The sequence below is a fragment of the Macaca fascicularis genome, chromosome 11 (assembly GCF_037993035.2).
Source record: "Macaca fascicularis isolate 582-1 chromosome 11, T2T-MFA8v1.1".
Lineage (NCBI taxonomy): Eukaryota > Metazoa > Chordata > Mammalia > Primates > Cercopithecidae > Macaca > Macaca fascicularis.
This window is the reverse complement of record NC_088385.1, coordinates 27543292-27556118: the sequence shown is the minus strand read 5'-3', so window position 1 is coordinate 27556118 and position 12827 is coordinate 27543292. Positions and strand designations below refer to the sequence as shown.

Genomic DNA, 12827 nt, shown 5'->3' with positions numbered 1-12827 from the left:
GTCAACCCCCATACAGTTGAAAAATCCACATATAACTTTTTGGTTTTTTTTTTTTTTGAGACAGGGTCTTTCTCTGTCACCCATGCTGGAGTGCAAGGGCACAATCTCGGCTCACTGCAACCTCCACCTCCCAAGCTCAAGCAATCCTCCCACCTCAGCCTCCCAAGTAGTTGGGACCACAGGTGTGCACCACCACACCTGGCTAATTTTAGTATTTTTTGTAGAGACGGGGTTTCAAGATGTTGCACAGGCTGGTCTCAAACTCTTGAGTTCAAGTGATCCACCTGCCTTGGCCTCCCAAAGTACCGGCATTACAGGCGTGAGTCACCATGCCCTGCCCACATATAACTTTTGACTCCCCAAAAACTTAACTACTAGTAGCCTACTGTTGACCAGAAGCCTTATTGATAACAAAAACAGTCGATTGGCACATATTTTGTGTATTATATATGTTATATATGTATTCTTACAATAAAGTAAGTTAAGAAAATCATGGGGAAGGGAAAATATATTTACTCTTCATTATGTGGAAGTGGATCATCATAAAGGTCTTCATCCTCATTGTCAGTAGGCTGAGGAGGAGGAGGAGGAGGAGGAGGGATTGGTCTTGCTGTTTTAGGAGTGGCAGAGGCAGAAGAAAGTCCATGTGTAAGTGAACTTGTGTAGTTCAAACCCATGTTGTTCAAGTGTCAACTGTAAATGCAAATTCTACTGGTTTTCACATTTTACTTTACAGTTATTTTCCCTCAACTAATTGGAGTTTTGCTCAACTCCTCTGACTTTAATGGTGGCTGCTTCATTTGTTGAGGTTTTAGAACTTGCTTTTAAGGGATTGCTCTTGACATAATTGCATCTACAGATCGACTATTTCATGAGAGAAGAATTATTCTGTTTTATGTCAATACTTACATTGATAATAATGCTACTGTTTAATATCTTGCTATGGTAGCATCAAGGTAATGTGATCAATCCACTGAAGTTGTCATTAGGCCAGATTTTTTTTTTAAGTTTAATTATTATTTCACTTCTAGAAATAAGAAGTTTATAAACTTTAGCATAATTTTAATGGTCCTGGCTTAGGAAGCATTTACAGCCAAAAAGTATATCTAATTATCCTGTTATACTAAAGGGTATAACATGAAAAGTGTTTGAGAGCGCAGACTATCTCCTAAAATCAAACTATCAAAACCTGCAAGCCAGCAAGGCACGAGTAGGCATGACTCAGATCCAAATTAGAAGCATGAAATCCCTTTCAGCCACACATTTCTTCATGCTATCCAATATTGTGGAGGTAGTGGCCCCTGGAAGTTTCGCTTGGGCCAGAGATAGGTATAGAAGCCCCTTTTATGAAGTCATAGACTTGCTTTAATTTATGCTCCCAGAATGACTTGCATTAAATTGTGGCAAATTATCTTTGAGTTCTCATTCCTGCCAGAGAGTTAATATCTAGAAGACAATCATTCATCCTCACAGATTCTCAGAATCTTGGAAGAGGTAGGGTTCTTTAAGTTTAGCCACTATTTTAGGTACAGAATTTAGCAGAATTGCTTCAGTGTCTTATCTGTTATCACCATATACATGAATACCCTCAAATTATCTCGTTTCCCTTTCTTTTGTAGACAATACACATTCCGACTATGGAGAACGGTGCTAAGCTGGCAAGCCGCATCTTGAGCAAATTAACTGATATCCAGGTAAAGGTTTCTTTTCTTTTCTTTTTTCTTTTGTTTTATTTTATTTTCTTTCTTTTCCTCTCTTCTCTTTTCATGTCACCTTATTTCTGTCAGAGCTTACAACTAAATTGTATTTCAATGAAGAGGAGTAAATATTACAATTCGAGATCAATAAGTTAAATTTAAGGAAGATATTCCCAACACAATATGTGGGCATGAGCAAAGCAGAAGTGGGAAAGAAGATGTATCTTTTAAAAAAAGAAAGAAAATATTGTTCAGGGCTCCACATTACTCAACATTAAAAAATAGATGTAAATTTTGGTAACGTTTAAAAATCTCATTAAGAAGTATAACATAACTTTTGTTAAAAAAAAAAGGAAGAAAAAATTTGAAAGTAGAAGAAATTTCAGGAAGAAAATTACAGTGCATGTGATTCCAACACTGAGATATAAACACTGTTCATTTTTGAAGTATTTTTATTTTTGAGATGGAGTCTCACTCTTGTTGCCCAGGCTGGAGTACTAGTGGCACGATCTTGGCTCACTGCAACCTCTGCCTCCCGGGTTCAAGCAATTCTCCTGCCTCAGCCTCCCGAGTAGCTGGGATTATAGGTGTGCACCACCACACCCAGCTAATTTTTGTGTTTTTAGTAGAGAAGGGATTTCATCATGTTGGCCAGGCAGGTCTCGAACTCCTGACCTAAGGTAATCCACCTGCCTTGGCCTCCTAAAGTGTTGGGATTACAGGCGTGAGCCACTGTGCCCTGCCAATTTTTGATGTCTTAACCTTCAGTATTTTGTAAGCATGTATATACTTTATTTATTTATTTATTTTTGAGACAAAGTCTCGCTGTGTCATCCAGGCTGGAGTGCAGTAGCGTGATCTCAGCTCACTGCAACCTCCGCCTCCCGGGTTCAAGCAATTTTTCTGCCTCAGCCTCCTGAGTAGCTGGGATTACAGGTCTCAATGCCACCATTCCCGGCAAATTTTTGTATTTTTAATAGAGATGAGGTTTTGCCTTATTGGCCAGGCTGGTCTTGAACTCTTGACCTCAGGTGATCCACCCGCCTCGGCTTCCCAAAGTGCTGGGATTACAGCCATGAGCCACCATGCCCAGCCAGTATACTTTTAGATAGTTATTTTTTCCTAACAAAATGAGATCATATTGTACATAATTTACTTGTTTTTTCACTTAATAAATGCTTTGCTTTTTTATATCAATAAGTAGTTTTCTCCAACACAATTTATAAAGTTTAAATTCCATTATATAGATATATCATAATGTTTTTAAAAAATTATTATTGAACATTTACATTGTTGGCAATGTTTATTTTTCACTATCATGAACAGTACATCCTCGATTATTTCCTAAGGATAAATCTCTGGGATCAAAGGGTACACACGTCTATTTTTTCATACTGCTAACTTTGTTTTGCCTATTTTTTGTCTGAGCAACAACCTACAGTAATGTCTCAACAGGCAGTTAAGCAGACATGCTAAATACCAGATAACACTGGGCTACTTGGAAAAGAGATTATTCTGTAATTTGCAAGCATTTCACCAGTTAGAGGATTTTGTTGAACCCAGTTACTATCCTTGTCAATTAGTAAAAATATCTAAGAGGGCCTGAGACTTACATTGAAAAGTAAAATAAAGTTTGGTCATTTGAGTGATGTCAGATGGCATTGAGTCATGAAACTAAGTGAAACTTAAAGGTGGTTGAGAATGCAACAGACCTCCAGAGAGCAACAGAGGTCCTTGGGTAGTGATAAAAATGGCATTTCTGGCTGGGCGCAGTGGCTCACACCTATAATCCCAACACTTTGGGAGGCCGAAGTTGGAGGATCACTTGAGGCCAGGTGTTCAAGACTGGCCTAGGCAACATAGTAAGAAACTTCCCCTAAAAAAATGGAAATAAAATAAAAATAAAAATTTAAAAGAGCGCTTAAAAAGCAGTTTTAAAAGAGACTTACTCAGCAAGTTTTCCGTCAAATTTACAGTATTAAAAAGAAGGAATGATTGTGTGTTTTTGTTTCTGTTTGTTTTTTTTTTTTGAGACAGAATCTTACACAATCTCAGCTCACTGCTGCCCCTCCCTCCTAGGTTCAAGTGATTCTCATGCCTCAGCCTCCCATGTAGCTGGGATTACAGGTGTGCACCACCATGCCTGGCTAAATTTTGTATTTTTAGTAGAGTCGAGGTTTTGCCATGTTGGCCAGGCTGGTCTCAAACCCCTAGCCTCAAGTGATTTGCCCACCTTGGCCTCCCAAAGTGCTGAGATTATAGGCATGAGCCACTGCACCTGGCCTTGATTGTGTTTTTTTAATCAATGAGCTGCCATACTTCTGCTCTCCAGCAAAGGTTTTCTGTGAGGATTTTCTGTCAGCTAAGTAAAGGAATATCTTAATATTGGAAGAAATAAAATTTAGTCAGAGTTGTTTTCTACCTTTGTACGCAGCAACAATTAAAAGTAATTTGAAGAGTAGCTAATAAAAATTTCTGCTTGGATGGCTTAGGCATTTTAATTTTTTTAAGGTTGCCTGAGTAAATCTGAAAATAATAAATTATTACAGTTTTGCTCAAATAAAGAACATAAATAGAACAAAAAATACATAATTGGCTAGATTACATGAAAGCCTTTTTCCAAAATAGGAGTTTAGAGGCCAGGGCAAATTGGCAGGAAAAATAAATAAAGGGCATCCAAATTAGAAAAGAAGAAGTTAAATTAGCCTTCTTAGCAGATGACATTATCTTACACCTAGGAAAACCTAGACTCCCCCAAAAAACTTGGAGAACTGATAAGTGAATTCAGTAAAGTTGCAGGACATAAAATCAACATGCAAAAATCAGTAGAATTTATGTAGGCTAACAGTGAACAATCTGAAAAAGAAATCAAGAAAGCAATCCCATTTATAATAGCTACAAAAGGTATGAAATACCTAGGAATCAATCTAACCAAAGACATGAGAGATCTATACAAGGAAAACTGTAAAACTGTGATTTAAAAAATTGAAGAAAACCCACAAAAGTGGGAAGATATTCCATGTTCATGGATTGGAAGAATTAATTTTGTTAAAATGACAATACCACCGAAAGCAATTTACAGATCCCTACTAAAATACTGATGACTTTCTTCACAGAAATAGAAAAAACAATCCTAAAATGTATATGGAACTACAAAAGACCCCAAATAGCCAAAGCAATTTGAGCAAAAAGAACAAAGTTAGAATCACCACACTACCTTACTTCAAAATTTATTATAAAACTATAATAACCAAAACAGCATAGTCCTGATATAAAAACAGACATAGTAGACCAATGGGACAGAATAGAGAACCCAGATACCTAAGTCCACATATTTACAACCAACTCATCTTTGACAAAGGTGCCAAGAACTATAATGGGGAAGACAGTCTTTTCAATAAATGGTGCTGGGAAAATTGGATAATTATATGCAGAAAAATGAAACTAGATTCCCTTCTCTTGCCATACACAGAAATGAAAGTATATTAATGACTTGAATCTTAGACCTGAAACTGTGAAATTACTTGAAGAAACTATTGAGGAAATGCTTCAGGACATTGGTCTGAGCAAAGATCTCATTCTGTCACTCAGGCTGGAGTGTAGTGGCATGAACCTGGCTCACTGTGGCCTTGACTTCCCAGGCTTAAGCAATTCTCCCACCTTGGCTTCCCATGCTAGAACCGCAGGTGCATGCCACCACATTCCACTAATTTTTAAATTTTTTGTAGAGATGGAGTCTCACCATCTTGCCCAGACTGATCTCGAACTCCTGAACTCAAGGGATCCTCCCGTCTCAGCCTCCCAAAGTGCTGAGATTACTAGCATGAGCCACTGTCCCTGACCAGCAAAGATTTCTTATGTAAGACCTGGAAAAGCATAGTCTATCAAAGCAAATATAGGCAATTGGGATTATATCAAGCTGAAAAGCCTCTACACAGCAAAGAAAACAATCCACAAAGGGAATAGACTACCCAAAGAATGGGTGAAAATATTTGCAACCTATCTATCTGACAAGCAATTAATAACCAGAATCTATAAGGACCTCAAACAACTGTATAGGAAAAATTTAGAGATGTGGTTTTAAAATGGGCATGAGACCTAAACAGACAACTCAATAGAAAAAAAATTTTGATTTAAAATGGATAAAAGATCTGAATGGACGTTTCTCAAAAGAAGACATACAAATGGCCAGGAGGTACATGAAAAAATGTGCAACATCACTAATCATCAGAGAAATGCAAAGCAAAACCACAATGTAAAACCCACTTGCCCAGTTAAAATGGCTTGTATTAAAAAAAAAAAACAGGCAATAACAGATGCTGAGAGGATGTGGAGAAAGCAAACCGTCATATATCGTTGGTTGACATGTAAATAGTACAGCCACTATGGAGAACAGTATGGAGGGTCCTCAAAAACTAAAAGTAGAACTAGAACTTCCATGTGATCCAGCAATTCTACCACTTGGTATATATCCAAAAGAAAAAAAAAATCAGTATATCAAAGAGATATCTGCACTCCAGTGTCTATTGCAATAGTATTCACAATAGCCAAGATAAGGAATTAACCTAAATGTCTATCAACAGATGAGTGGATAAAGAGAATGTGGCATATATATACACAATGGAGTACTATTCAGCCATGAAAAAGAATGAAATCCTGTCATTTGCAGCAACATATATGGAACTGGAGGTCATTTTGTTAAGTGAAATAAACCAGGGACCGAAAGACAAATACTACAGGTTCTCATGCAGGTGCTAAAAAAGTGGATCCCATGAAGACAGAGTAGATTAGAGGTTACCAGAGGCCGAGAAAGGGAGTGGGAAGGAGAAGATAAAAGAAAAAAAAAAAACCAAGAATATAAATGTATTTATTACCACTATTAAACTGAACACTTAAAAATTGTACAGATGGTAAATTATATATGTGTATTTTATCTTAAAATTTTTTAAATTAGGAGTTTAGAAATTTTTAAGAGAAGTGTGCCCATAAGAAAGAAAGACCCTTTTGGAAAGTTTTCTTGAACAAATTGTACAGTATTTTCTTGAACAAATTGTACATTCTGTAGCAGGTAATACACCAAATAAGATTTCAGGGTTACCTCTTGGAGATTGTATGAAATAAGGAAATTTAGGTGGGCGTGATGGCTCATTCCTGTAATCCCAAAACTTTGGGAGGCTGATGCAGGAACATTACTTGAGGCTAGTACTTCAAGACCAGCCTAGGCAACATAGTAAGACCCAGTCTCCACAAAACCACCAAAAAAATTAGCAAGTATGGTGGCACACCCCTGTAGTTCCAGCTACTTGAGAGGCTGGGGCAGGAGGAACACTTGAGGCCAGGAATATTAGGCTGCAGTGAGCTATGATTGTGCCACAGCACTCCACTCCAGCCTTCACTGTAGAAAGACACCCTGTCTTGAAAGGAAGGAGGGAGGGAGGGAGGGAAGGAAAGAAGGAAGAAAGAAGGAAGTAAGGAAAGAAGGAAGGAAGGAAGGAGGGAAGGAAGGAAGGGAATGTAAACTTATTTGATTTGGCTTAAAGGATTAATAGAAAAGGAAAACATAGTCTCTGGGCTGAGAAAAATTGAACTCTATTGAGTTACAATTGGAATAAAGATCTAAGTGGAGGTATTTGGAAGACATAATCATGAAGCTTTCACTGAGGAAGGAAACTCTAGGAGGCAAAAGCAGAAATGCAACTGATCAAAATTGAAATGATGACAAAATATATGCATTCAAACCTGAAAGTGACTGAAAGAGAAGCCCAAACACACAATTTTGGGGTAAGATGGGAAACCATTACCAAAGTTCTCAGAAAGAACATTTTTAAAAGTAAGATTGTAGAAGCCAAAAAGATGTGTATTAGTCTGTTCTCACACTGCTCTAACGAACTACCTGAGACTGGGTACTTTGTAAAGAAAAGAGGTTTTATTGACTCTTAGTTCTGCAGGCCATACAGGAGACATGGCCGGGGAAGCCTCAGGAAACTTACAGTCATGGCAGAAGGCAAAGGGGAAGCCAGTACGTATTACATGGTGGGAACAGGAGGAGGAGAGTGAGGGTGGGAGGTGCCACTCACTTTTTAAAACAAGCAGATCTCCTTAGCACTCACTCACTATCATGAGAACAGCAAGGGGAGGTTTGCTCCCATGATCCAATTACCTGACACCAGGCCCTTCCTCCAACATGGGGGATTACAATTCCAAATGAGATTTGAGTGGGGACACAAATTCAAACCATATCAGAATGTTAGTGACTAAAGTAAATGTTCTTGATTAACTCTTTAATGTATATATTGAGTGCAAGCCATATGCAAATTGAGGCTGTCAGGCAAGCTACTGAATTGTCTGTTTCTCCAAGAAAAATAAATTTCAGTAATTATTAAGGAAGCAGCATGGAGTTGCATCATGTTTTACATGTCATTACTTTTACCATTACATGGGAGCATGGATGTTTTCTGCAAAGTGCTCTGATAAATTGAAGAAGAGGCCAACAACAGCCACCAAAAAAACCTTCAAGATTCTTGCCAGTATGGCCCAGGGGAAAAATTTCCCTCATAACCACAGATTTGACTTTTCAACTTCTGTACTTCTGCATATGAGTAATAATCTCTGAGGTTAAGTATTCATCCCATTTAGCTAATTGTCCACATAGCTCCCTGGGTCTTAGATTGCTCTATAAATACCTCCTAAGAGAAGAATTTTTCAAATGAAAGTTTCATTTTTCCTTTTTCTTCTTTTAAAGCAACAAAGAAAAACACATGTGTGTTTATATTTAACCAAACTTAAACTTGGAGAGCATTGGCCATGTTGTCGACATGTTTCTTTTCTCTACTGTTAAACTCCTTACTATTCCAGTTACTCACCGTCATACTCACCTTTGCCTCCGCCGCTTGGGGTCCTCTGTTCTGCACTTGTGTTCTGCTCTCTGATGCCCCCAGGTTTTGCTGTACCTTCTAGAAATTGCTCACCTGGATAAGGCCTTGGCTATCCTTTATGACTCATCTCCTTCAGGAAGCTTTTCAATTTCTCTTGAAGAATATTCCCTTCGCTCAGTCCAAATACACATTCACTCACTTGAATACTGCGTCTTCCTCCAGTTTCCCAGTGCCAGGGATGATCCCCTAAGGCCTTTAAATTACATTATAATTAGTCACGCACTTGTCCCTGCTCTAGGGCTGTTTGAATTGTTCATTCTCTTTTTATACCTCCAGTGTTCAGCACAGAGCCCAGGGTATAATACATGTGCAGTAATGTTTCTTGAAGGAGTGAATGGGCAAGTGAAACACCAAACAAATACTAAAGAGCAAACCATGGATGACTCTTGTATATTTACACGTTAATGGGAGGAAGAGATGGGAAGAAGGTCTTGAATAATGTCAAATTATTTCTTAAGAGATCTTGATTTAGATTTTTTTCCAAAATGAAATACGTGTTGACACTGCTGTCAACAAATAATCAAATTAAAGCTAGAGCCTGGGTGTCAAGTATCAGGGGGAGCATGTGTGAATAACCAGCATCGCTGCTGTTGAAGCTCCACAAAGTAGGAAGCAGTGACTGCAAAGATCCAGAGATGGACATCTGAAGCATGGGAAAGGGGCAGCTTGTATGAGATAGGAGCAGGATCTGTATTGATTGCAGGTCACCAGATAGAATTTTAAAAATCTATGTTCTCACTGGTGGCTACAGTTTTCTAAGCACAAATGACTGTTAGTGGTTATTGTGTTTTTCTTGTTTTCAATGGAGCAGCTCTATGACTCAGTTACATAAGAAGTTAAAGGCTCCACCCCTTTCCCTACTGATGTCCTAAGCTGCCCTCCATGTGCATACAAACTTTGTTTCCAGATTGCCCTGGTGTGACTCAGTGCCTGGACCAGCTTCCCAGCCCCTTCTGTTTTCAGCACATCCTCCTCCTCCACGTGTTACAGGCTTACAAAGCTTCGCACAGCCTTTCAATAGCGTTTAGAGCAAGGACGCAGATTGCTCCCTGGTAGGCAGCACTGACTGTATTTTCATTGGCGCTGCATAGAGAGACTGCATGACATGCAGGTTGTGCTTTTGTTCTGCCAGGAATTTTCAGTTGAATGTAAAAGGCGTTTAGCAAAGGCCGTATGAACTTATCTGCCGTATGTAACTCGAATGTGAGTTAATGAACTTGTCATTAGTCGTGTTTTAGTTTAGTGTTCTAGCTGGAATTTGCAAAAGATTAAAATTCTGCACATTTCATTGAGTCTTCCACATGGGCTCAAAATACCATCCCACAGGCTCGACCTGACTTGCCACGTTGCTTTGACACCATCTTTGATTCCAGTGAACAAAACTAAGTAAGTGTGACTTACAGCCGCCCTACCAAACATTGAAGGTGTGAGCCTGTGCTGTTTCGTAATGACAATGACAAGAGTATAATGACATCCTAGTCCATGAAGACATGTTTTCTCTTTTCCCTCCCTCTGTGTACACTTACACAGTGTATAATATAATATGATTTATATTTCTGCTTAAATCTGCCATCTCTACTTAGAATTATTTTCCCTTGAAAAATTAAATTGCATTATCCATCAGCCAAATGGAAAATTTGATTACTAAATACCTAGTTCTAGACATTATGAATTACCTGTAATATCACATTTCTTGAGTACTTCTCAGAATGCTATGATTTTACATAAAAGCATAAATTACAGAATGAGAGGAGTAAAGTTTAGTGCATATTTTGCAGGTTCGTAGAGTCATATGTGGCCTATGACTGTCATTATAATCAAAATTGATTTTTGATCATTTGTAAAACTAAAACAACTAATTGAAAGCAAATTTACTTTAACTGATGAAATTCAAGATGAAGTGACAGTGGTCATGAATCTCAGTTCTGTAGATCTGCTAAAATGCCAATACACTGACACTCAATTGTTATTAATGGCAAAAGTGTTTAATATATTAATGGGAATCCAAATAAGGAAAATAAAACACATATTTTGACCTTACTTTAAGTCATGTTGACATTGTACATAAATCAGGTAGAATTTGAAGATGTTTCATCCAGCATTCATTATGAAGCAACAGAGTCAATAGTGGGCAGTTACAGTCTGTAGGCAATGCTTTCTGGTGTGGATTATGCCAAAAACTTACAGTCATTTGACTTCCTTTATTCCCCCTTTCATGTAAACTACCAGGTGGTAGATAGACCCATTCTTGGCTGTCAGTATTTTTACCACTTGGATAGATTCTGCTGTCTGAGGTCTTGAAGAGAAACTCAGCACATGTACAGTGTGATATAGGAGAAAGAACATCAGACAGAGGCAGAGAACTGGGCTTGTCAAAATTAAGGGTGACCTAGAGCCTTAGTGTCCTTATATGTAAGATGAGAAGCTTGGATTAAAATTCATTGCTCTTTACACTTGATTTTTATGCAGCAGAACTTTCTTCAAAAGAGATCATTCCTGGAATCCCAATATACAAAACGGATAAAAGTAGGATTGTTCTGATGTAAAGAAGTAAAATCCAGAGCCCCACTTATTTGAGTCATCTCCTACCTTTTAGATGGTCATTGTTTCTAGTTCAGAAATTCTGATGTTTTATATTAATTTAAACTAAAGTTAAATTAGGACTAGAGGAGCCATTTCTTGTGAAAATAGACGTAGTCTGAGTGATTTAGGCAAACCCATAGTGACAGATTTAGTGGCCTGCTACACTGGGTTGGAAAGATCTGTTCCAAGTCAGTCTCAATACACAAGGCTCGGTGACCAGGTCGGGAGCAGTTTTGGTGGTGGTCAAGAACATGGAATTTGCTGTGAGAGAGACCTTGGTTAGGGTCTGGGCTCTTCCATTTGCTAACTGCAAACTTGAGCAAGTTATTCAGTCTCCCTAATACTCAGTTTTGTCATCCAGAAAATGGATTGATAATGGTACCTTCTGTGTACAGTTACTATGAGTATTAAATGAGGTAATAAGCCTGTAAAACTCCTGGCATGATGACATTGGCCTACAATAATTGCTCATAGAGTGAGAACTTATTATAAACACAGGCATTTTTGTTGAATGACTGACTGATTGAATGAATGAATATAGAACTAGCTTTCTATTTGTGATGTATGGAATATCTCTGTTTCATTTAATTTCATTTCAAATATTAAAATTCAGGCTTGCTTTTAAACCAAAGTACTTGCTGATGCAAAGAATCTAATTCTGACTGTGATACAGTTTCATCACTTTTGAAGGAATAAGAAAAATGCTAACATAGCATGAACAACTTCGATTGAGAGAACAGAGTCTCTGTTAAAATCCATGGGACTTATCAACTTCATATTTTTGTTTATGAACATGAAACGCTCTCTAGTGTACATCAGAATCATTTGATGCTTGCTGAATTGCAGGTTGCTGGAACCCGTCCCCGGAGTTTCTGATTCAGTCTGAGATGAAGTCTGGGAATTTGCATTTTTAACTCGTTGTCAGGTGATACTGATGCTAGTGGTCTGGGAATACACTTTGAGGATCACTTTTTCGCAGCAAAAGTCACAGTCATTAAACAAGCTAACTCAATGAGAAATGATAATGAAAAGGCATGTACCTAAATAGATAAAGGACCGATCGATACCAGCTATGAATTTGCGTTCAGCAATAATTGTAAAATTTGTAATTCTTTTCAGGTATTTGGTTGTTTAAAAACTCCCTATGTATGCTTTTATCTTTTTTTTTTTTTTTTTTTTTTTGAGACGGAGTCTCGCTCTGTGGCCCGGGCTGGAGTGCAATGGCCGGATCTCAGCTCACTGCAAGCTCCGCCTCCCGGGTTTACGCCATTCTCCTGTCTCAGTCTCCTGAGTAGCTGGGACTACAGGCGCCTACCACCTCGCCCGGCTAGTTTTTTGTATTTTTTAGTAGAGACAGGGTTTCACCATGTTAGCCAGGATGGTCTCGATCTCCTGACCTCGTGATCTGCCCATTTCGGCCTCCCAAAGTGCTGGGATTACAGGCTTGAGCCACCGCGCCCGGCGTATGCTTTTATCTTACTTGTTATATGGTGTCTCTCTTTTCCTCTCTTTCTCTCTAATCCAGTTTTTTTTTGTTGTTGTTGTTTTGTTTTGTTTTGTTTTGTTTTGTTTTTTTTTGAGACGGAGGCTCGCTCTGTCGCCCGGGCTGGAG

At 38.4% G+C, this 12827-nt stretch overlaps 1 protein-coding gene across 9 annotated transcripts in view; it reads left to right on the top strand.

Annotated features, from left to right (window-relative positions):
- Positions 1–12827, top strand: part of BCAT1 (branched chain amino acid transaminase 1) — a 137423-nt gene that overhangs the window by 117553 nt on the left and 7043 nt on the right. For 7 of the 9 annotated variants that reach the window (XM_065523892.1, XM_005570374.4, XM_065523890.1 and 4 more), the window contains one exon: positions 1620–1694. In XM_065523892.1, the coding sequence (XP_065379964.1) occupies positions 1620–1694 (75 nt within the window). Of the gene's footprint in view, positions 1–1619; positions 1695–12061; positions 12248–12827 lie in introns of all 9 variants that reach the window. The other 2 variants (XR_012420075.1, XM_065523887.2) reach the window with 2 other exon arrangements.